Genomic DNA, 26308 nt, shown 5'->3' with positions numbered 1-26308 from the left:
ATGCCTTGAATGTTTTTTTACCATTAGAATGTCTCCTTATACAGTACTTCTTGTTTCTTTGCCCTGCTGTGACCTGGGTCCATTTTTCTGTGCTAACAGATGAAACTCAGGTGTCATACATTAGAACACAGGTTCAAGGACAATTTCCTAGTTATGTTTTCAGCATATTTTCAGTTGCCAAAGAGGACTGTAAAGATTAAAACTGAAATTGTTCACTTTCTAGCTGAAGAAAACAAATTCATATAAATTAGAAAGACTCTCTGCTTTGTTTTAAGTGCTATCTGTATTGGAAAATATAAATAATATAATCATTAATTGCTTCTGCAGACAGGTCTGTTGGTGCTTGTTTTCCCATTGCTTTCTTATGAACTCATCTGAAGAATGCATCGGAGTAACAAGCTCTTATTGCAGCTTTAAAAATAACATGACCTTGATTTTTAGGCATGCATTCTGTCTTTGCATCATTGCGTCGCATAAAGGGAGGATGGAATGGGTGGGAGGTTTCTTCTGAGTAACGTGTTTTTTTTTTAGATTGGGTAACAGAAGAGAATTGCTGTCTTAAAAATGGATCCACTCTTTCTTTTCTTGCTGGCATCTATTTTGCAGATACTTACTGTTCGTCTTTTTAAGTCTTCAAAGTAGAGACCATAATTACTTCATACAGCACCTATGATATTGAGCTGTGTGAATACAGCTGGAAAAGCAATGACTTATTCCTTTAAGACAGAGGTTTCACAGACAGGAACTTGTGGATTCAACTACAAATTGGTGCCAGGAGCTTTTCACCACCGTTCTTTTATCTGCAGAAGAGATTATCTGCAATGCATTCTTTACCATTCTCTAAAGTGAACAATTCATGAGTAATGAGCTTCTCAGCAATCTGAATCTGGTTGAAATGACTATTGCATAGAGGTGGAGGAAGATCCATGGAATTTACTACATACAGTACCTGTTCAAGGCTTCACAAACTTGCAGTTCTTCAAGCATAAAAGGCTAATGTAAGCCATTGATTTACAATATACAGTATAATGATGAAGGTTGGAAAAATATTGTAAAAAATGTAAAATTACCAGTACCAAAGTACCTCATCAAGTTCAGAGAAGTTGTTTGGAAAGCAGGTTGAACCCTAGATGTAGACTACATACTGTAAAATATCAAATATTTGAGTCAGAGGCTGTGCTATTAACTTATTCCTGCAAACGAGACTATTGAAGTGGAGAAATGCAATTGCCTGTTAGAAATTTTCATAGAGCAAAAATTATATTCCTCATTGTGGTATTAATCTGTAAATAAAATGGACAGACGAATGGTCAGGCTGCAGTACAGTACAGAGTCAATCTGGACCCTTGGTGCCTGTGCAGTTCCTGTTACATGGTGATTAAGGTGCAGCACGTTGATTACATTTTCTTAAAGTTAACACCATGCAGAAACATGATTGAGTTTCTCTTGAATTAAAAGGCAACTTTTTCTAAATTCAAAAAGCCAACCAGCCCTGTTGTTGAATCTGATACTCTGTCTTCTTTCAAGAAATGGCTTTAATCTTCTGTTTTTAGTTATATGCCATAACTTTATTTTTTGGTACTGTTCTGCCTTTTTTCTGAGCCTGTGTTTCATTTGTATTTCAAAAGAACTGAGATCACTGCTTCATGAGGACTTATTCTGGTTCATTTCTTAAACTGTGCAGTTCACACTTAATTTAAGATTTTTTATCTTTACAGTATCTACCATAGAGCAGACTATACTCTTCAAAGGGTTCAACATTATTTACACATGAAAAAACTATATACTGAGTATCACTTTGTTCAATAAGTGGTCCTTGATTGATTGCATTCAGACTACAGGTGACTCTTAAAAAAGAAGAGTGAGAAAGGAACACCTCTCATAAATTGTTATTTGTAAATTCTTTGCCTTACAAATAATAATTTAGAGGAAAGCAAACTCCTTTAAAGCTCCTTGCCTCGTACATTTTTTATTTCTTGCTTGAACCAATAATTCAGTACATTTTAAATAAAATCAGTTTCTTCTAGGATGTATAGCCTAGGTTTTCAAGAATTCATTTTATTTCTTTCACATTTCCCTTCTAACTTTTAATATGTATCTGGAAGTTGCCTATTTACTCACTTTGATGACTGATCACGATATTACAGTTCTGTAACGTTTGTCCTACCTCATTATTCTAGAATCATTGTACAGTACCTTGCTCAGGAACTGAGATTGTTACGTTGTTTCAAATTCATTATTTTTTCATAGCAATTGACGGGGAGAGGGGATTTCCACTATGTACCTTTTCCTCTTGCTGTAAGATTTTGATTGGAAAGTGTCAATATATATATCTCCCAAGGGCTGAAATATCAGAGGTATAACTTCTATGTGTTTACTTACTGACAGGAGGATTTTCAAAACTTTTTGAGTCAGAGCTAAATTAATTTGCTGAAGGTTTTCAGAAATCTATGATGATGTCAATCAATTCTAAAGACAGGATGTCATGAACCGCATTTCAACGCGCACCTCTCGCCACCAACACAATTGTCACTCCTCACACTCTTCCCTATTTATACCCTCTCACTCCACTCAGTCCCCGCTCATTATTGAGAATCACCTTTGGCTTCCTCTTGTGCGGGTTTTCTATTATCAACCTGATTTCTCGCAACCCAACCTTGTTTTATCTCTGGCTGTGACTTCGTCTTGCGTTTTGGATTTGGATACACTCGACCCAACTCTTCTGATACCCGACCTAGCTTCCCTACCTCGACTACGACTTCTGCATTTCACCCTTGGGATTTGGACGCCAAACACTCACTGCCTACAGTCTCAGCGCTGCATAGGGTCCACCCTGGTACTCTGAAATATCACCCTTGACACAGGACAAGTGTAGAAATAATGTTTTTCACTTATAGCTAGTTTTATTTTTTTTAAAACATTGCAAATTTTGTACTGGAGCAAGGCGCTTGGAAATCTGTTCCTGTAAATGTCATAGATTTTAATATTTTTAGTTTTCAAAAGTGAAAATAGTGCCTGCATTACATATTAATCTGAGAATGCTCAAATAAACTTAATTTTGATTATTTACTATTCTCTAAATAACATGTAGAGATGTCTTAACTGTGTTGTGAATTCAGTGTGTAAAAGGCAAGTACGGTACAGAAAACATTGTTATTGACTGAGTTGTTACTAAAGAAATTGTGACCTCTCTGGGTGCATGCCTCGAGACCTTTACCTCCTAGTAAAAAAACTGTTCCATTATAACACTCAAGTGTTTATTAGTCTATTTACGTAGTATGAGAATTGTATATCATTATTCCTCTGAATGTACTGAAAACCTTATAGAGTTAGAAATACATATACCTCATCAAATAATATTTTTGCAGAATAAATCAGAGAAATACTCAAACAAGATAAATTATATTGGTCCCTACTGGTTTTAGAGAAGATAATGGAAACCTACCTGCTAAAGCAATCAATTTCTAGATGTTCTTGTATGTCATAAATAACAAAAATAGAAAATCATCTACACAAATCCAAAATAGATTAATATGTATCTCATGACATTTTAACTTATTCTCATGAAATTTAAGAGTAATTTCATTGAGGGTTTTTATCATTCAGTGTACACTGAAAAATAGCACATTTATTTAATCAGATTTTTCCAGTGCCAGTGAGGTCTTTGTTTAGGGTAATTATACAGCAGTCCCTGCAAATACCAGCAGCCTTTGGTCATTTTTTTTTTCTTCACCACAACTAAACAAAATGAGAAACTGTTAGACTGGTATAGCCTACCCACTAAGAAAGACAGACATGCAGATGTGGGGCTGATGTTTTTGCGCATTTCACTGCCAACCCCACATATACATCATTTCTTCACCACCTCTAGCATTATCAGATTGGCTGAAGGTTTCATGTGTCTTCCAGAGCTGTGAAGGATGAACTGTTTATTCAGACTCTTAGATAGGAATGTCAACAACTATAGTGTCTCTTTAATGTTTTGTACTGGCCCCCTGTCTTAGATGCATAACCCGAGCCTTATGTTTGTTTTGTTAAGTAGGATTTTTAATTTATTATTTTCTAACCTGCTTTTTCTTCACTTCATAATGCTTGCATATCTTGGATTGTTTTACAGACAGCTGCTTTTGTTATGGTACCATTTTTCAAAGTAGATTTATCCATGGTATAAACAGTGGACACTTCTACTTTTTATCCACACAATTGATGAATCCTAAGAATTCTGTGTGCAGTGCGTCTATGAATTTGTGGTAGGGAATTTTGCCAGAAAATATGAGTTCATTCCCTAAACATTTTTAGATGTATTGTTTAAATTATAATGCACAGATGTGGAAATATCTAGAAAACATTTATCTAACGCTTTTGTCAAAAGTCCAAGTAATAACCAGGAGAAAAAGGGTTGTATATGTGGAAATGTCAGGTTTCGTATAGGATTTACAGTCACAATGACCAATCACCCTAAAAGTAAAGTATTGTGTGATACAGTATCTCTTCACAGTTTGTACATGAAGTCATTGAGTCATTCATGAAGAGATCCACACACACCCTTAGTCTTGACCCCATTGCTGTCTCCTGACTGTCTGATGTCAAGGAAGTCAGTTTGTGGAAAGCCCTGTTTATGTCAGATAGTTTGAACCACTTTTTTAATAAGATGGGTGTGTGGCTCTGCATGTCAGTGGACCATACACCAGATTATAATGGTTTACACTTCTTTTAGAAAGGCTATTGTGTGTAGAAGCCAGCATTTGATAGAATTCTTCTAACAGACTGGAAACTTCACTGTCTAAGATATCGGATAGTCTACTCACTTTAATTAAAGCACAACAGTTTAGAACAAACAATAATATCTTCTTCTGGTTGTTGATTATTCTTTGGCATGTTCCATGAAATGAAAATGTCCAGATTTTTAGGGCACATCCAATGCTTTGTTGAACTGAATCTTGAACTCACTTTTTAGTCATAACTCATCACTGACATCCGAAGCAGCGTAGACCCATCCAAATGACTCTTTTGGCATACAGAATGCATAGCCTTTCAGAGCTCGGCCAGAAGTAGATGGATCCATGTAGCCATCTGGCTGGAAGGAAGGCAATTGGCTTTGATGTCTTTACACAATACATTGAAGTGTGTGGTCCCCTCAGGCCACTCTGTCGAATAAACTCCGGGTGAGGAATCACATAGATGAGGCAAAAAGTCCCAGCTCTCCCTCTATTTTAATTACTGTTGACAGCACTGCAGGTCTCAGTATACCAGGGGTAGAGACCATTCACATGTTTTAGTTTTTTCGTTTTTTACTTTTCAGCAGAAGTACTGCGTCCTAATACATGGTGTGGAATATATGAATGAAAACACCAAATTAATGTGAATCCAGTCCAGGACAAAACTTGGACTTGAAAAGCATTACAAAGTAACCCCAAATGTTCAGAGCAATCAGAATACCCCTTTGGAGGTTGAACTTAATGATAATTAATTTGATTGAAAGTTTCTGATTTCATGCCTCCTCCAGGACTATTCAAATGAACATCTATGATTGCCTAAGATTCATTAGCTACTATATACCTTAAGAACCCCAGAATAAATGTTCTTTGTTTCAGAAAACATTATTTTATGTTATTTGTGAACGGAATCATTCTGAGCATTTTAACCTACAGTATGCTGCTGAGAGTGTAGCCCTGTGATGATTCCAAATGTGCAGCATAAACATTGTCCCCTAAAAGTCCTTATAGAGCAATTAGGACAACAATGTGCCAATAAAATCCTTCTAGTAGCCACAAAATGCAGAACAGTTGCGTATGTTTCCCAGGTGTCATCCCTCATAGCTCAGCCTTGAAAGCATTTTTTGTTGGGATACATGCTCAGCAAAATATTGTCTGTTTGAGCATTTCTGCCTTGCTCCCAAACTACTGGTCATATTTGCCACCACTATGGAGGCAGATGACTGTACTTCAAAGCCTCAAAGTCAGAACATCCACTTTCTTCCACAAGAGCCTTCAGTAACTGAAATATTCCGGCAAGGCTGAGTAGCATATCTGATTACATATGCACAGTCCTCACTGTCAAAAATAGTTTGTATATATATATCTTCTAACTCTCCAGCACCACTCAAAGCATCTCCAGCCAGTGACTGTGGTGGAGAGTGCAGTTTGCTTTGGGTCTACTGTCAGGATCTTCAGGAGACCAGCTGCTTCAGAAATGGATGGTTGCTGGGGAAGATGGCAAGAGCCATCAGGGACAGACTCTCTTTATTAATTTATTATTCGCTTTGAATATGCTGACAGTATACACGTATCAGTCGTATGTCATAGGGAAATTCAAAATATTATTTTCATTAAGAATTCTGAAGATTATAATTCTGTTATTATATTTTAAATATTTAATCTTCAGATTTCTTACATATTTTTATCCTCTTTCCGTGAGCTTTTTAAATTTATTTACTGCTTGCTCTTAAATGTCAGAATAGGCGGCATAATAGGTTATATCTGTGAAAAAGCTTTTTTATGGGAGTAACAGTAATATAAAGAAAATGTGGAGGTGCAAGGTGTATTTTTTGGATCTGTCCTTTATTTTATGTGCCAGTATCTTATCTGTCTTCTACAGTATATCATTCAGATAATTCAGAATTCTGAGGAAGCGATGTTGTTAAATGTTGTTTTGCATTATGGTTTTGTTGTATTGTACTGTATATGTACAAATTCTTGATGCACAAGACAAATTCCCCTAGGGGCAATAAAGTGTAATTAATTCAGTTTGATTCAAGGTGCTTGTACAGCTCCTCAGGTGTCAGGTTGGTTAGTTTAAAAATGGTCATATCTACTCATTGGCATTGAATCATAGCACATGAAAGCTAAAATAAACCCTATACTTTAAAAACTGGCTTGACATCAAAGACTGGACTGCTAATGTCAAAATTGTGTTCATACTTTTGTGACAGTTTTAAAAGCAAGAGTGCACCTGTACAAAATTAGATTTTCAAAGCTAATGTTTATTATTACTACTGGAGAACATACTGTGCACCTTATGGTATTACCCATCTTAGACAGTTAAATCTCCCTGTATTTCACTTGGATAAAGTGTAGCTGAACTATTTCAGAAATGACGGTTCATTTTGGTAGTATGTACATACTGTAGACTTTTAAGGTCCTACACTGCAGGCACCTGTGTGGGTAGTGTTATCAGCAGATTACTGCTCAGCTTTTTAGCACATTTCAAATTTTAACTTCTTCAACATGTGTTCTTTTGCAGCAGTTCAGTTCTTCTTTGAACTTCTTTGAAACCTTAAAAATTTTAAAATAAATTCATAATTGAGGACATGTTCTACATTGTGTTTTGGGATTCCTTGTGTAACCTTTTCAGTAAACAAAAAAGGTAAAAATTGTTTCCGCTAATGTTGTCTCCTGTTCCTACTTATATGTAACTGGGAGTAGCTTGCTTGCATTCTCGTGCCCTGTTTAAAGACATCATTGTGCTGAGTCATGGGTTCATGGCATTGACGCAGGACCCTTGAGGGTTATAAGAAAAGATTTCGCTTGTGACCCAAACTGAATTCACTCACCTCCAGAGAGCCTAGAGTACCCTGAACAGATGATTCTCAGTGCACAAAAAAGTTCCATTTGTGCTGCCAAAGTGAAATGTTAGGGGTAAAATATACATTCACTTTCTTGAAAAGTAATCATGCAAATCCAAAGCCAAGCCGAGCAGCAGCTCCAGTCTCAGAAGCAGGAATAACCAGTATGCCTTGTGGGTTGTCTTCCATGAAGAAATTCCAAAACAGAATATGTGATCGTCCAAAAAAAACTTAAGCAAAGGAAAATGAATTTGTCCCATGTGGAAAACAATAAAAAAAACATACTGATATTTGTTTTGGAAGATGAATTGTTTCTTGATGAAGAGGCTTTGGATGTGTAATTGGGACATTCATAGCCCAGCCCTCCCATCACAGCTCCATTCAAGTATTTTCTCCTTCTTCTGCAGAAACGTTAGATTCTTATATGTCAATTATTTCCTGTATGGCACTGTGAATTGTGATATTCAGACACTCTTCATTACTCAATGACGATACTTGAGTGTTTACCTCTGGAGTGATGGAGGATGTTTTGTGTTTTAATTATATTTTTCCTTTATTTCATGATCATGCAAGATTCCATTGATCATCCAAGAATCTCATCCAATCATTTTTAAGTTATATGTACTTCCATTATGTACAGAAACTAAACCCAATATTGAATTAAATCTAAATCTTTTTAAATTTCATTTGTTAGTACTGCAATGTTTGCTAATGTTCATAGTTTGGTAGCATCTATGACCTTGGCTAGTTTGCTAACTATGCCAAAGTCTAAATATAATTTAGTCTTCTATGAAGAAAATTTATCAAAAGCCTTATGAAAAGCCTTATGACAATCTAGATTACTATATCGGTTACTGTTGGTGCATTTTCAAAGAACATATATGTTAAGCACTACGTACCCATTACAAATCCATGTTTATTTTAAAGTCACTTGAGTGTACACAGTACATTCATAAAAAGAAAAGAAGTCTTCTTCAAGACTGCAATCCTTCTCCCACAAGCAAACCAGAATTAAACAAAACAAATTAAAAGAATAAGCTAAGGCTCCAAACTAAAAGAACAGAAAGGAAACACGCATTGTGTCTGCTGGGTCACATGGTCATGAACTAGTGGTTTTGTTGGTGTGCTGATTCAGGCAGAACAGACTTAAATTGTTCTTTAAGGGATTGGCGGTGTGGTGCCAAGTAATCATAGAGTGACAAACTACAGAGTTTACACTGTCATGTTATTGCTAACAAAACAGAACCAAACCACCTAAAATACTCATGTCCTATTACTTATTATTACTTGATATTTTATCCACTAGCTGATGTAATGTCACTAAATCTACACTAATGATTGTAATTTATTGAGGTTAACGAGGCAATAATTGGAGAGAGTAAAACACACTCTTTTTTATGGTCACATAACTTTTAAACAGCTAAACTACCCCTAACTTCCAATTATGCAGTTTAAACAAAACAGGAAATGGCTTCCTCTCTGCTTAGTCATTAAAAAGGCAAGAGTTCAAATTTTAATTTTGTTATATAATATTCTGTTGGGTTATCTGACAAAACCCATTCTTTGACCTTGAAAAGGCTGTTCTTGACCATGCAGTGCCCTGCAGAGCCCTGATTAGAAGCTCTTTGAGCTAACTGCATGTCTCCTGTTGGCCTTGACCATAATTTTACTGCCAGTCAGGCCTCCTCAATAACAGAGGCCTGAAAAATCTCTCCTGCTCTGAGATCAGAAGGGTATGATATAACTCAAATTAAAAATTCCATGATACTCCTTTGGAAATAATTACACTAAGGTTCAAAGTTTAGGAGATTTACAGGTAAGTTATGTTTTATTTTTATTTCTATTATTTGCAGATCTACATACAGCACGTGCTGCATCATCAGCTTCTCTGGGCAAAGTATAATAGTTACTTAAAAATATTTTATCTTGTCTTTGTTCTTGTTCTTTTTCTACAATGTTTTCACTCAGAGAGCTCCCCTCCTTCATCAGAATTTCAGGAATTAAATGTGTAACATTCATGGGTGGCAGTGGTGTGAACTATTTTAAATAGGTACTGTAGGGTTTATAAAAAGATGTCCCTTCTTCATGTGTAAAAGCCACCACAAATATTTATAACTCCTATCACAGACAAGCATATCTGTGTACTGACCAGTTGCTGAACCCTGCTGGGAAGGCAACCCATGGTTCTCCAAACTGGGGAGGCAGGGCAGTATCTGAGCTGAACTGTGTTTCCTGAGTTCAGAGACATGGGACAAACTGCACTGGAGGAGCCCAGACACAAAGGGCAGTACTGTGCAACAACAGTGACTACTGGCTTCTCCGCCTTGCCACACTTATAGGTTGCAGCGATGAGGGAGCATTAGAACCTCCCTTTCCAGGTTTAAGAGGAAAAAACAGAAATTGATGTGTGGAAAACAGATGTTAGAGATATACATTTGGATCTAAGTGGAAGTCTCAGCTGGCGTACACCAAAAATCCCCAAACAGCTGCGAAGTCTTACAAAAAAGTGTGGAACGTCCTGTGTAAGGAGGGGAGCTGTCCTTTCTGTTCTTCTTTTAAAATTCAACTTCATTTCTGGATTGCAATGCTTAGAAAGAATACATTTTGAGTAGCTTAATGATGAGTAGCTAGCACTGATTATATTGTAGCAGAATCCTTGAGATTTTCTTTCCTCTGATTCTACACTAACAACAAGTAAACACGTTCACTATCTTTATACTTTTTTATATATATATATTTTAGGTGGATTAGATCAAGGCTAATTTTCACAGGTAAAATGTGATTTGCTATGCCTCTTGTTCTTTGCATATGTGACCGTTAAGTGGATCTGGAATGGTTTTATTTTGTGACATTGTCTAGACAAAAGTTTTGTAATCATCTAAAAGATTAATATTCCAAGCTATCTGGTTTTATAGCTCTGTGCAGCATACACTGTAGCTCTGTGATCATACAGTATCTTAGAGACACAGCTGGCAGCATATGATATTCAAATCTCTTGGACGTTTTAGAGTATATCCTCTGTGTTTCATTTTTTGTTCTTAAACAATTAAAAAATCAGCAGAATAATCTATAATGACATGCCTTTCAAGTGCTGCTATTTGGGCTTGTGACTCTCTAAGGCTGAGCCTGCGTTGAAAGATTTTACTAAGAATTTACTGATACCAGTTTAAGTTTATCTTGAATGGAAGCTGAATTAGAGTGTTTCCTTTGGCTCCCAGTGTAATAATACTATCTTAATTCATGCTGTGAAACTGTCTTCAAGGGAAGTGTTGATTTTATACATTATAATTACTAATGAGATATAATCTGTTTCGTATTTGCCTCTATGCAGTGGGGAGCTGCTTCTAATTATATTTAAGTAGTGTTGATCTAATATTTGGCTTAGTGTTATTTTTTTTGTTTCTCACGCCTTGGCAATCAATCAAAAGTATAAATATAAAAAAGATTTGGGGTTTAAGCAAAATCTTGAAACAATGCCAGTTCTGTTCACAAACCTATAATTCATTCCAATAACATTTTCCTTTGTAGGGTTGAATTGTACAAAGGTACACCGAATTAAATAATTAAGTTATATATAAGAGACTTAAGCATCATACATTCAGTGATCAACATATTAAGAAACAAGTAATAGGTTTATTCCATGCTGAAAAAAAGAAGAAAGAAAATACAACTTTCGGCCATGGAGCCTTCTTCAGGTGTGAGCCTATTAAAGGCTCCACGGCCGAAACGTTGTGTTTTCTTTCTTCTTTTTTTCAGCATGGAATAAACCTATTACTTGTTCCTTTGCAGCCTACGCATGCTGACGCAGCTACCCACCTGAACTACTACAACATATTAAGAATCCTCCAACATATAAATAATTTACTGGGGTTGTGTGGAGCAGTAAGATCACTTTGCACAGGAAATGGCATCTACTTCATGAGATTTGGAAATATTTCCATTACAGTTCCTTTCTTCTTGTAGGATTTTCTGCAGTTGAGTTTGTGATGGAGCTAAAGATGTATGAAATGGAATTTCAGTGGTTCTTCCACTTCTGCCACATTTCAACAGGATTGAGAGGCAGGAATTGCTTATTCAAGGGAGGTGATAGAAGTTTGTCTCACGTTTCTCAGACAAGCACACATTGCATGCTGCTTATTTGTAGCTTTTACTTTGAAAGAATAGCCTATTACATGGTCATCGACTTTAAATCTAGGTATTTTAATATATTTCAGAACTCACTGAGTTAGCTTGCTCTAATTTACCCAATTAAAAACATCTTGGATGATGGGAAAACATCCTGCATTTTTCAAACACTTTCCAAAGCAGATGTGAAAGTGACACTGTCAGTGGTTAAAGTAAAATAGCAGGATTATGAGTAAGTAATAATAACATTATAAAAGAAACTGGTTCTCAAAGTCTAAATGATTCTGGTCTACTTCACAAGACACATTAGAAACAGATTAATAGGTTTTATGTTAAAAATGTGGAGTAAGTGATTGCACAAGAAGCCAAAGTCTCTATCCTGATCTTTGATCTTCTGATAAGATTTCCTAGTGCTGCTAGACAGATCTGTCCAAACTTTCCTTTCTGTCTGACACTGGTGTTGCCTGCATAAGCTATTGGTATATTCCTGTATTAAAACCATTTATTTTGTTTTATTATTGGAACATTGCTGTCATTTTTAAATAGCTTTCACAATAATGCAGTACATACATTTCTCCATGCATTTTCTTCTTAATTATGACTATGCAGGCAAGGTGAACAGCTTACAAGTCAAACCAACACTAATATGTAGGTTTCATTTAGAATTTTTATATTAGCTTGCAGGACAGGCTGTTTTACCACTTAAGAAAATAAGAAAGGTTATAAACAAGAAGAGGCCATTAGGACCATCTGGCCTGTTTGGAAGTTATTTGTCCTAGGATCTCTCACATGGCTGGGTAGCTTGATCCATACTGCCACAAGCCTTTGGATCAAGAAATGCCCCCTATTCTCAGTTTTAAATGCCATTCCACATCATTTCCACTTGTGTCCTCTGGTTTTGTGCTTCACTGGCCATTTTGAAGAAGTACACTGTGTTGCTTTTGTCAAGGTTTTTGAGGATTTTGAATACTTGCACTTCAGGGCTCATTGTAGTCTTCTCTGTCTGAGGTGACAATGTTCGGTTCTTTAAGCCTGTGAGTGTAGGACATTCGCTTAAATCCTGGAAGGCATTTGATTGCTCTTCTCTGGACTGATTCCAGAGCAGTAGTATCTTTTTTGTGGTAACCAAAATTGTTTCCAGTACAACAAACATAATTGCAGTTAATTGTATATAATAGTATAGAAATTATTTTATTTTATTTTTGTATATGAAGACCAATAAATAAAACAAAGCTTACTGTCACTAACAGTGTGTAAGCATAATCCAGTTGCATTTTGTACAGTATTGAAGCAGCATGTGTGGGTCTTTTGTTGACCAATTACTACTTAACCTCCATGTAAGTGGATCTAGTACTTGTGTTATACAGTACAGTATATAAAATATTATTGAAGCTATTCTTGTTTTTAAACAAGTTTTACAGTCTTCTTTCAAACTCAGCAATATGAAACAGCTTTTTTCCTTTCCTAAACCCAACTCCATGCACAGTTTCCTTCTCTTGTGTGTCTGTGATCCTGTGACATAAATGTATAGAATTCCCAAAGCAAATGGTTTCTGCATGCATGGGTCTTCTGTTTCACTTCCCATGTGGTTTTGCTGCCAGGATTGTGTAATATTGATGCCCTAGTCTTTGCACACAATGGAGCACAAGTACTGGCCCACCACCCACAAACACAAACCAGCTCTTTGGAACAGAGTAAAAAGATTATTTGAGGTGACAGGTTTAGCTTGAATTCTGTCTGAAAGAGAAATAAAGTATTTCCCTAGTTTCTTAGAGAAAACCTATATCGGTTAAAGAAACAAAAAGGGCATTGACAAATCACTATTTTTGGTGGTTTTGAGTAAATTTGAGCCACCACATTTCTTACTACTGTTGTCAGCATACATTCTTTTTTTGCCTGGTGGGAATGTAGTACATTCTGCGTCTTAACCTTTGGTATACCCTGTCTCCAAAGGTAAACAACTTCTTTCTTTAACCTACAGATACCATATTACTGTATCTGTCAGTAAACATTTTTGTAATAACAGTGCAGACAAATACAAGGTTATGAACATGTGGCTGTGTGTCAATGCAGTCAATATAGTTTTCTGGTTGGAGTGTGGTGGAGAAATCGATCAGACCATCTTTTGATTGTTTGTGAAAATGGACACATACAATATGCATGAGACAAGAGACAGATTTAAAATTATTTTTCTGAACATTTGCATGGAAATTAAGTTTTCTTAGAATAGTGCTAGGAAAGCCATCTAGGCAGAGCAGGGAGCTATCGTGTGAAGACTCCTGACAGTGAGTGTTTTCATCGTGATTTCAATGACAGAAGTCTCTGAGTGATAGCCATGCCACCATGAGAGTTTCCTGGCTGGTTTCTGCAAACAGATTTAAATAATCGCTTTTCCTTTGGTACTGTGGTGTTAGATTTCAAGATATAATTGGTGATGGTGGTGCTGGAATGCATTATGAAATAAGAAGGGTGGTTCCCTTGCTTAGAAGACGTTAGTAAAGAGAACGCTGACAGTGTCAGAAAGCCATTTGGGTAAAAGTGATGCAGGCTAGGGATAAGTTAAGCTTGATGTATTTTGTGCAGTGAGTTCTGCACTGAACTGATCTTGATGGTCAGATTATGTTAGATGAATGTAACCTCAGTCTTCTTTATTGTTGGAAATATTTCAAATTACAGCTTTGATTTAAAGAGTTTTTGAAACGAAAGCCTTAAATCCTTCCCTTCTCACAGTGGGTCCCATTTTTGGAACAGATAGTGAAAGGTTACTTCATGAGCAAAGAATCTCTCATGCCTTGTCCCTGACAGTCCAAAACATTTCTTGAAATGGCTTAGGACAAGCTAAGCAAGTTAGTAATGGGATGAGAAACCTCTCAGGAAAAAAAACAGGTTGCATTTGTTGTAGTGCTGTTAACAACAAGGGAGCACTGTCTGGTCTAAAGTTTCCACACATTAGTGTGGGGACTATTCAAGGTGCCATCCTATGAATGAGAAATTAAACTGATGCCCTTGCTACTTGGTCATTAAGGTCTCACTGCCTTAAAAGTAGGGGGTTTTAACACAGATACCTTTTCTGGTTTAAAACAAGCACAATCTGACATCTTTAATTCATGTTTTTCACTTCTCCACCTGATCTGCCATATAAAAAAGCTACTCATGTCACCCAGGTGAGTGCTACGCTTCAGTGCTGGATTAATTTAGATATGTTGAGGCTTCGGGATACTTTGGGCTAATCATCATAATTAAGAGATCTCAACATTAGTGAAGAGATTAGTGGGTGGATGTTGCACATTGGTGGTGGTGGAGGGGAGTCCCCATTACCTGCTTTGAGTGGAGTGTCCAGAATAGCGCTATATAAGTGTAAGCAATTATTATTATTATTATTATTAAAGACAATCATGCATCAGATCACTGTTCTTAATTAGTTCTTAATCTGTTCCTTTTTTACTGCATTTTGGTATTAATTTCTACTGTAACCATAACTCTTCACCATGTATTGTTACATAAACATGGAGGTATAAAGTATGTTTAATTCTTATTTCTAATTCAGTATCTCAAAATATTTTGAGGGTGAAGTTTTATTTTTTGGATGCAAAATATAAAACAAGATCCAAATCATGGACATTAATTTTTAAAATAGTATTTTAAGTACCAATTCATGGAACTGCTGTAGTTATTGTACCATAAAAGCATTATATACAGAGCAAGTATGAAAAGAAATTGGCACACTAATTAAGTTCATAACATTTCAAAGAATTATTTTTACTGTTGGATTCTGATGAAAAGGGTTTTATAAAGCACACCATTATTTTGATGGGGCAATGGAGCAATAGTTAGCTGTCTGTCTACAACTGTTAGCATACAACACAAATTTAAGATTAAGGAATTAAAGATGTGTGCTCCGATTAGCTAATAAACAGAAACATATAGTGTATTATTAATTTGTGAGTCATAAAAAACTCAATGCTTCACTATGCAGAATAAATGAGAAATAAATGTTTTTAGCCTAGGAAGCCAAACTTACAAATCATGGTAAATACATTTTACCATGTACTGTATGCTGTACTGTAAATTGCTAAGGTTAAATGTGATATAGATATCTATATAGATATATTTATTATTATAAATATTGGAAACTATATTCTGAATTGCAGTTACTAAGAAACTGCATGCTTTACTGATGTTCTGGTATGAACAGTTTTTTTTTTCCACAATACCTTTTACCATCCCTAGATGTAGAAAGCATATACAGATCATTTTATTGATGTTGTTCATCTGAGCATGCTACTATAAGCTAAAATTAGTCAAGACTCATTAATGCACTCCTGGTTTTCAAGATATAATTGGTGGCAGCATCATACGGTATCTTAAAGATTTATAACATTACAGCCTTTGTAGCAGCAGGAGCAGAATTACGCCGGTAGCTCTGATTTATAGATTCTGGTGCACCTTGCATCACTAAAATATCTCAAGGAGCTATTCTCAGAGCAAATGGCAGACTTGGAATGCTTGGTTATACTAAAGCTAGTCGGTATGTGGGGTGGAAGACGAATGGTTGACAGGAAACTGAAGTTTTACAATCTCCATTCAACTGAGTTAAACAACAGAAAGTTGTAAACACCACTGGGAGGTTCATCAATTGAACCCAGTCTTTCAGGGCCCTTTGTGGTCCTGGTATATCTTACATTGAACACAAGCTTCCTTCATGTGTTACAACTCTCTTAACTCCCGATTCATCCGCAAGATCTGTTCTCATGCCTCAAGCAGCTGGTGTGTCTCTTCACGCAACTGTTTAGAGTAACAGAACTGACCTGGTTCTCTTACCCATGGTTTTGGTATCCTTTAAATAAACTTTACAGGAAAATTCAAAGCAAAATTAATTGCTGCATATGAGTCATCTTTAAAACAAACAGTTTTATGCATACATGTTTCTCACCATACTATTTTTCAAATATTTTTTGTCTAAATTGACAAAAACGTACAAACAAAACCACAAATTTCATGAAATAGAAGAAATTTAATTTGACTCACACCACACAATGGGGAAGAGTGTGCTATTATATACTGTAAGTGAATCCTTGTACCAAATAAAATAAATCCAGGACCAAGACATGATCACATTTGATGGACTGAAGTATGTTTGTGCAGGTAAAGTACTACATTAAAAATGGATCAAATTGCATAAAAATATGGCCAATATTAGAGTCTGTTTTGCAGCTAGAAGAAAAAATGTATAGATATTTTGCACCATTATAATTGCAATCAAAGAACAGAGACATACTTGTTGAAGCTATTTCTAGTGGTGTATTAAAATGATGCATATTCTGAAATTCTAAGTCATAGGCAATAAGTAGGTCAGAAAGTGGATTAAAATAATTAGGTGCAAGAAATAAAAGTATTCATTTTGAAATATTTTAATATCAGTAGACTTGAAATGGATCTTCTGAAGCAAAGCAATCTGAACAGCCTTCTGGTGTCTCAAATGGGAACATGTACATTGCTCTATGACAGGTGAAGTCAAGACATGCATGTTCCAGGATTACAAATCTTCTCTTCCAGACATTTGAAAAGCACAACAATAAAGGAAACCCCATTCCCTGGGAGGTGAACACATGTAACACAAAGCAGATCAGTGATATACAGGAAAGAACAAAGTAAGCATATTCTGTAGTTAATGTTAAAAAGATAACATAGGCAGACGCAAGAAGACAGAACCACAAAAATGTTAAATTAGTCCATAAGTAAGCACCAATTTGCTAGGCAAAAATGCAGTGTAAGAAATCCAGAACACAGAAATACACTGAATAGGTGAGTAAAACAACAGTTCACACTCTGCTGTGACCCTCATTGCCAGACTAAAAACAAAATACCATTTTGCTTCCATGATTACAATCCTACTTGTCTAACACTAACCTACAAGTCCATAAGCAGATACCTGTACATCAGTCTGTGGCAGGTTGTCCAGAGTGTCCAGAAAAGCACTATATAAATGTAAGCAATTATTCATTATTATTATTATTATTGCTCTTGTGCACTTAGGTGTAGTCACTAATTGTATAACTCCTAATTATAATGCACATTTTCACATGGGTTTAATTTAAGCTTTTGTTTGTGTATATAACGGTTGGTGTAGATTCACCAAGAGCGAGTCTAGGGAGAGAGGTTTCTCATGGCATTTGGAGAGCTTAATGTGATGATTTTTGTTTTGAAGATTTGTTTTGATTATTAACCAAAAGTTTAATAAAACCCTGAGCCTTTTGTGTTCTGTTTGTTTTGAGGCTGTTTTCATGTGCAAAGGTCCCTGTGCCTATTCAAGATCTTTCACAAGCTCTTCAGTAATGGTGCTATAATGTATGAGAGTTACAGTAAAGTAGAGCATATTATCTCTGTGCATTTTCATTGAATCAGGACATCTGTGCTTTAAAGAAATCCAAGCAGATGCTGTACGAGGAATATTCAAAAAAAAAGAGCAGCCAGAAAAAAAGATCTAATTCCAACGTCTAGATGTACAGCTGCAGATTCAGTCAGTAAATTGGTCAGCGCTTCCCTCCAGTTCCCCGACAAACCTTTCTGTTTTGACACTTGTGGTGTCAAGTCAAACAGACTGAATTGACCACCCTGGTTGATCTTAGTCTTGGCCAGGTAAAGCAGGAAGCTGCAGCCTAAGTTGGCAAAGGGATTTCTACATTGGATCAAAACATTTTTTTTTGCACTGTACCGAGAATAACAGCAGTAAAGCTCTGAAATTCCAATGTTACTGTATGCATCTAAGCTTCTGAGTTGTCAATCAGTGCAGCCAAGGAGGGTAATTTTAAAAGTACGTGTCTGTGCTCTGTGCTCTGGAGATCCTCTGTGATCTTTCAGTTTTAGGGATAGCCGGGAAATGTAGCCTTTTTTGTAGAATTGTTTGTTAAGAGGCTTACCTCAGGCCAAGAAAGCAGGAGTGAGATCAGTGGCTTTTGACTTCCTGTTCAGCCAGTTAGAATTGAAACAGGGATATTTCCTTTTCTGACAATTTGCCGCTTGCAGTTTTGATGCTGTCACAGTACAGGTGCTGGGTAATTTGGAGAATATCCATCCTTTTGCATGATTTTTTGGCAGATAACCGAGCAACTTCAGTATAACCTTCTCCTCCAACTGCGGACGTGTGTTTGGATGATCACTAGAATGGCACAGATAGCTTTAACTATAGGAAAGATATTGATTTATTCTCTAAGAGTAGAATAAAATCCCTCATGGAGCAGAGCTGTTTATCACAGAGCTCTGGTAGTTGGCCCACTGAATTTTCACACGTAAGTGCAGTGTCTGCAGTTTTGGCCTTCAAGGTCAGAAACTACTTCCTGCCTTTCTGACTCTTCATTCTGGGTGAGGTGGCACTCAGCTCCATAATTGTTGAGTAATGCTCTTTAGGGGCCTTTATAGTATGGTGTAATTATGAGGACTGCTGTGACCCTAAATTTATCTTAACTTCTTCAACACAACAAAGCCATCTTGGCAGGGAAACAGTGGATATTTCTTTTATTTAAAAATAAATAGTGTTTATTTTTGTAAAAAATATGTTATGTATGTTCTGCCTCATACTGACAGTAGTGACATAATCTATATTATATTTGCATTGATTCCATGTTCAACAACCTTGTTACTAAAACTTTTCATTTTGTGTAAGTTAAATATACAGACTCTAGAATAAGATGACATGCAATTACATTTTCCATGTCTGTTCATCTGCTCCAAAGCAGGCCTCGTTCTATTACTGCTCTTAGCTCTGTGTTGACAGGAGACTTAATGAGATAACTGCACTACACACCTTTCAGGCCATTTCTATAGATTATTTTAAAACCATGTCCATTATTCTCCTTGGAGTCTGTTTAGCAGTCTCTAACAATACTGGAACAGCAATGACAAAAGAAGATTAATATAATGTTATATATTTGCCACAACTCATCGATTCACCTTAGTATTAGTAATTCTCCATGTCATTTAATTAGCATCTTGGTACCACTGTACATACTGCACCTTTATATCTTCATTATTTGAAGATTAAAACATCAGTTCAATATATTTGGAATATACAAATGTTATTTAGATTTTTTACATTCTGTGTTATCCAGTGAGTCCTTACTACAAATTTATCCATTCGTTAATTTTGTTTCCTTCTAAATAATTAAGTTAGGAATATTTGCCTTGATGCTTTTTTCATTGGAAATAAATAATAATAAAATAAATGTTTTTTTCAGGTGAAGCTGTTCATGTTTCATGTTTTGGGACTGCCCTTTCTTTTTTATATATTTTTCCAAGACTGTTTATTTTTTGCTTAAAACATTATTATAAAAAAGCCAGAATTAGCTAGATGTAATTTGTGCAAATTAATATTTTTCGAAGGGAAATGAAATCCTCCCTACAACAAATGCATCCATTTTTGGAAAAACTGTAAAAGCAGTTGGACAGATAAATGATTCATGGAGTGTAAGATAAAGACTGATTATTGTACCTTCCTTTTGTTCCAGTGTTTATCAGAGGAAGGCTGCTGAGAGTAACTAGTTTTTCATCAGCTTCATCTTAACACAGATTTCAGTTACAACATATTTTGAACCACCCCCATCTGATTTGATTCCTTTTCAGTGAAGCAATACTCAAGGAGCTGGCAGAATTTTGAAGACATTTGTAAGACATGTTGTAACAAACGTATAAACAAATACAGATTACCACTCTTGGGAATTACTAATATAGCAAACATGCTGTAGATTGAAGATTGAAAGCAATGCAAAATCCCATGGAATATGTCAACATCCAAGCATGCACTAAAGGATGAACATTTTGTTTTGTTCATGTTATAAAATAAATTGAATAAAAAAATGACTATGAAAAACAGTCTCCTTGGAAATAAAACTCAAGAAAATTGAGTTATTAAACATTCAGCTGTACAATGAAGATGAATATTCATCGTAGAGAAAGAGATAATATTCAGTATTGTATTGAGGGTCTTAACCTATTTATGTAAAGGAGATCTGCTGTTCTCTGTGTGTGGTGGATATGCTTGTGATGTAGATCAGCTAAAATCAGATTGAAAGAGAAATTGCAAAGCTATTTTTACATTTTTGGGTTAGAAAGAATCGGCATTGATGAGTGCATTTCAAACCACAATAAAAGTAAAATGTACACAGTAATGTGTAAAACCTCCAATTGACATCACAAATAGCTGAAATTTCCAGGTATGCGCAATCGCATTCTGAATTCTGCAATTCAGAATGAGGCCACAAAACGTCTGGTGATGTGAAAAGGCCCTATTGCATTGTAAATAAGTAGGCTTGTGAATACATCTCTTTTAGACTAATAGAAACATTGCTCTCAATGGTTTTGCCGACAAATACTACTTAGTTAACTCTGCATGCAGATCATGTAGGAAATGTGGTGAAATGTCTCCTGCACAACCTATACTTATTCGCTCGTACATCACATTACCTTAGTCATCACAGTGACTTGTGAGCAGGAAATTCTTGCAAACTCTCACTCTCGCCTATGGTGAGAGCAGTGGTTTGTAACAACATTCACAATTTTGTGCCGTAAAAACTTTGCAATACTGTCAATTAATTTATTTTGTTACTGAAATTTAAAAACACTGCAGTTTCCCTTTAAAGAATGATATTAAAATGTTTGTGTCTTTTGTTTCAGCTTTTGACAGCCACCCTTGATGGCAAACTGCAGCTGTTCAGACCATGAGGTCAACTCAAAGATGAGAGTCGCTGGAACAACATCCCCAGCATCAAACAGGAGTGACATGTTAACCACCTGACTATAGTACCACATGGTTTCAGGGGAAGCTACTGTAAAACATGTAATTCTTAAGGATTCAGGTTATGCCTGAAGTCCGTAAATGAAAGACAGGGTATGAGAAACATATAGAACTTTGTGAGTGTATACAGTATAAAATCATAAGGATATCAAACTGTTGTGAAGGATTGCATCCCATTAAAAAAATAAAGATGGAAGTAGAGAAACATTCCATCTCAAGATGCAGAACCTACAGTATTATGTCCTTTATCTGAAGAAGGTATTTTATTTGAATTGTCATTGTTTTTGGCTGGTGCAACAGCTCAGCTCCACATGCTGTGCAGAGCAATATTCGTATTCTACTGGTACACCCCCTGCTCATATCTGAAGGAGTTCCACTTGTAGAGAATCTGTGAGCACTGCCAGTGACAAGTAGCATTATCTCACATTATATTATTTCCTTATACTAACATGACATTTTAATTTCTTTGATGCATGTCATTCACATGGGGTGGGGAAAGCAAATTGAACATATTATTGGTCTCAGTTGGGAGAGTCCATTTTATAGAGAGTATTACCCATTGAGGAATCAGAATGTTCAAGTTTGATCATAATAGGCAATTGAGGTATTGTGAGAAGGTTCTATTCTATGTTAGCTACAGACCTGGCAAGGATATGCTGCTACAGATTCATCTGAGATCATTCCCTGCAACTCCCATTTTGCAATAAAATCAGGCCTTTGTTTCGAAGAATGTAGACTGCTGATTTTTGGAAGAGATGTACTATAACCTCATACTTGGCCAAATAACCAAGTGCTGCATATTACATGGTATTAAAATAATGAATTTAAATTTGGGTATTCTTTTTTATTTTGGTCCAGGTTATTATGATAGCAGAGCAGGGGTGAGCTGTAACTACAAAAAACACTGTATACTGAATACATTTACATAGCAAATACAGTTTGTACAGTATGTCTCTATAGATTTCAATCCAACCTTTTGTTTTGTTGTTGGCCTACACATGGAGATATTGTTTTTATGAGCCCAGGTTGTTTTAAACAATGGAAAGAGCTGTAAATTAGATCTCTACAGAGGAAACTAATAACCGTTCACAAATAAAGAAAAGGTACATCAGAAGATGCAGTCTCTGAGACGGGTTGACAACATAGCTGTGTTTCCATCATTCAAAAGATTAGAACATCTGAATATTGCTTCCCAACTGTTTTCTGTTTGTCATAAAAAACACAATACACAAACCCTTGATTTGATCTTGTATAGTATATAGATATCTATTAACTTACAGATTCTTTAAACACATTAATTGTAGCACATTTAAAGGGTTCTATGTGTTATTTAACTAGGCTTATGCTTTATGTTTATACTCTCTGATTTAATATTTAAATGTGTTTCTATTAAAACGTTATTTCTATAAAGTGTTATTCATGAGGTATACAGACAGAATTTATAATGAGACTATGTCCATTATTTTATTTCCTTTCATTCCTAAGGGTGAAAGTTAAATTGGTTTAAGATTTAATGGGATAAACGTCCCAGTAGTAGCTCCAGGAAGAAACACTACTGTCATAAGGTTATATATGAAAGATGTTTGATATGGTATTAAGATTTTGTTTTCTTATTGAACAAATTCTCCAAGCCAAATTCTGACTAGAAAGCAAAAACACCATTACAGTGAACAACACATCTTAGAAAAGCTTAAAGAACAGCTCAAACCTTTCTCAAAAAACAGGCCTATGTCCATGAGCACAAGGGCTGAAATATAAACCCTTAACCCCACCTCTGGCTCCCCCTAATGGGCAGGTCGACTCTATTTCAATGCATTACAGTCAGTAAACTCACACAAGATGGCTGACAACCGACAAGTAACATGGAGGACAAGGCAAAGCAATGTGTAACGGTACTTGAAGACAGACAAAAAGACAACAACAATTCATAGAATACATTGGTGAATATGAACATGTAGAGCATGTGCATGGGTAAGTGTGTGTAACATCTACAGTATGCCAGACATCACAAGAGGTCAGGGGATGAAGACAGGGTTTGTCTTTTTCACACTTAACTAAAATGTTTTTAATATTTGAAAAACCATAATAATTAACATATTTTGGAACATTATTTAATATTTTGAACCTACTGTATATATTATATTAGTTATTATATTTGAATATAAATATTTAATTACCATAAATACCTGTATTACATTTGTTTATATATTTCAAACTTCAATTGGTAGACAATCTTTTTGGCTGCTTTTTAGTATTTTTTATTTCATAATATTCATACATTTTGTTAACTTAGATAGCAGGTGCATTTACAGGTGAATTTACCCTCTGGTAAATGAAGATAAACTTTGAATTATTTTGCCATATACAGTAGATTTATTTTTTAAGTTTACCATTTGAAGTGGAAATAATTCTGCTTTAACAACAGTTAAAAACAGAGTTCCAAAAATATTACATTGTTGCAAAACACACTTTGAATTCCAGAACTGTTGGTCTGTTTACAGAACTGTAGAACTGTTTACAGAAAATGCATTGGTAGGAATTTACTAATGAAAAACTACCTTAAGAGTTTAGTGACATTGAAGCTGCGTTTCAAGAGTATAAGTATGCTCTTGGAGTTTTGGGGTTGATAAATCCCATATTTTGATTTTCTTTTTCCAAGGTTTTACAAATGTAACAGCAGAAAAACACCAGAGTAACACCCAGGCCACACACATTCAGACCCAGAAGTAAAATATACAGTAGAAGACACGCCTGACATATAATATTCCTGAAAGACTTGCGCCTGAATGTCTGTAAACGGAAAAGGGTTGGCAAGATTAATAAATATAATTTTATGTAGAAAGTAGAATTTAAAAATGATTTTTCTTTTAACAAATCTTCACAAAAGCTGAACATGGCTTGTGTCAACTGTCAGTCCTGGACAGACATGTATTTTCTCACATCTGTTTTTTCAGGTTTGTTTTTTAGCTGATTCAGAGAAATAGTTTATTATATTCTAAATGGTATATTTAGAATAGCCGTTTTTTTCACACTTGTTTGTAAACTGTGCTGTTCTTAGAAATGTTTCCATTCTCCATTCTAAATCAGAAAAACATCTCTTGTTTAATTGCAGGATGATTCATGTGTTTTGAGTTTTGTGTAGATTATTAATATCCCCATATGTTCGGTGGTCATGAACATAGTACTATCCATCCATCAGATGTGCTAAGTGTTCTTGTTAAAGTGGGTTACCCTGCTGAGTTTGGAATGAACTAAATTGTTAGCAGGCTTTTCATCATTTAAAACAACTTAAAAAAAGGAATTAATGTTACAAATTTCACAAGGATAAAAAGCTATTTGAATCAATTTGATTTGCCTGGAAGAGTGTAGGACATCATGCTGGGCTTTTTTATTGTTGAATCTTGAGCTCAGATTACTCCATGTATGAATGGGCCAAGGGCAGTGCAAAACCAACTCAAGAAAGTGGCTTACTCTTAGTTACTATTTTATTATATAAATAGTATAGCCAGCAAGTACAAAATATAAGTGCGTGACTACATGTTAGAAATTAAAGTACCATACAAATATAATGTACTAAGTCATAATCAAAGCAGTTACCTTCATGAACAGGAAATTCAATATGGTCTTTTTTTTCCTTCTGAATCAAAAGCATTAAGTGTTTAAGTGAGCTTCAATTGCTCTGGCAGGTTTAATGAACAGATTTGGTGCTTACGCCAGTAACAGCAGGGAGAGTTTATCTGTGATTAATACCAGTGGTCCTTGTTGGGCAGTTACTATGCATTCTGATGATGTTGGAGACCCATTCAGCCACCAGGAAACACAAGTAAAGATCAGCAGTCTTCCAGATTTGGCTATGATAAATCTTCGACATTTCTCCTGGCTTTAGTGTTCCCAGGGCAATTGTCAGTTTACTGGAATCTATAAGGAACAGCATGTTATAAATTAAGCATGGTTATTTTTGTCTCCTTTTCCTGAGGAATTTTTGACAACTGTGTCTGTCTCATTAAATCATTTAGAAGTCACTGCACTTCAAAGCCAGGCAATTTGCATTCCAAATCAGTCAATGAATTTTTCTACTTCCTCCAAAAAAGCCTCATAAATGATCATATTTTCAGGAATCTTACTAAAAAAGTGATAGCTGTTATGGATGAGGAAATCTGTTTGGTTCATTATTAATAATACAATTAATAAAATAAACCGCATATGTATTTATTTAGAACCTCATTACAAAATCTAACTGTTGTGTTTCTTTCAATGTGTTGCCTAAGGAGTAACAGCACTTCTTAGTAAAGGAATAATAGAGTGAATCCCTTCACTCATGAGGTACATAACTAATGCCACCTGCTTTATAAGTAATTGAATACAAAACAAAATTAAAAAAAACAGTTGTTGTTTGGTAGCTACTGAAATTGGAACAAGATTAATTTTCATTAGCTGAACCTGAAGTGTTAGACATGACTAAACTTGTAAGTAGAGATTAACTCCACACTAAAAACTACAAGAAAAAGTACATTTCGGTCATTCAGCCTTCTTTAGAGAGAGATTATGCTCGGATACTAAGCAAAGGAGAACAAAAGAAATGCGTGGGCAAAAAAGTGTCCAAATGAATGGAAATCTAATGGACACATTCCAAGTGAGAAAAGCTGAAATCTGTTAAAGAATGAAGAGGTTTTAACAAGAAACTAGACTATCATTGAGTTGGTGGAAGGTTTTAGGGTAATCTTGGCTTCTGATGTCTTTTTTGTAATAAAAGTCCTGGTAATTCTGTAAAAGGAGGCAGACAGAAATTTCTGTTTAATCATGGTTGGGAGACGTGAAATAGGAAACTA

General features: G+C 35.5%; 1 protein-coding gene across 4 annotated transcripts in view; it reads left to right on the top strand.

Moving 5' to 3' along the window:
* The window catches only part of wdr27 (WD repeat domain 27), a 76842-nt gene extending 55132 nt beyond the window's left edge, over nt 1-21710 (top strand). For all 4 annotated transcript variants that reach the window (XM_015362719.2, XM_015362718.2, XM_015362716.2 and 1 more), the window contains one exon: nt 21359-21710. In XM_015362719.2, the coding sequence (XP_015218205.2) occupies nt 21359-21365 (7 nt within the window). In that variant the 3' untranslated portion in view covers nt 21366-21710. The remainder of the gene's footprint in view (nt 1-21358) is intronic.
* The last annotated feature ends 4598 nt before the right edge of the window (nt 21711-26308 follow it).

Source organism: Lepisosteus oculatus, chromosome 17 (assembly GCF_040954835.1).
Source record: "Lepisosteus oculatus isolate fLepOcu1 chromosome 17, fLepOcu1.hap2, whole genome shotgun sequence".
NCBI lineage: Eukaryota > Metazoa > Chordata > Actinopteri > Semionotiformes > Lepisosteidae > Lepisosteus > Lepisosteus oculatus.
This window is presented reverse-complemented; position numbering and strand designations above follow the sequence as displayed.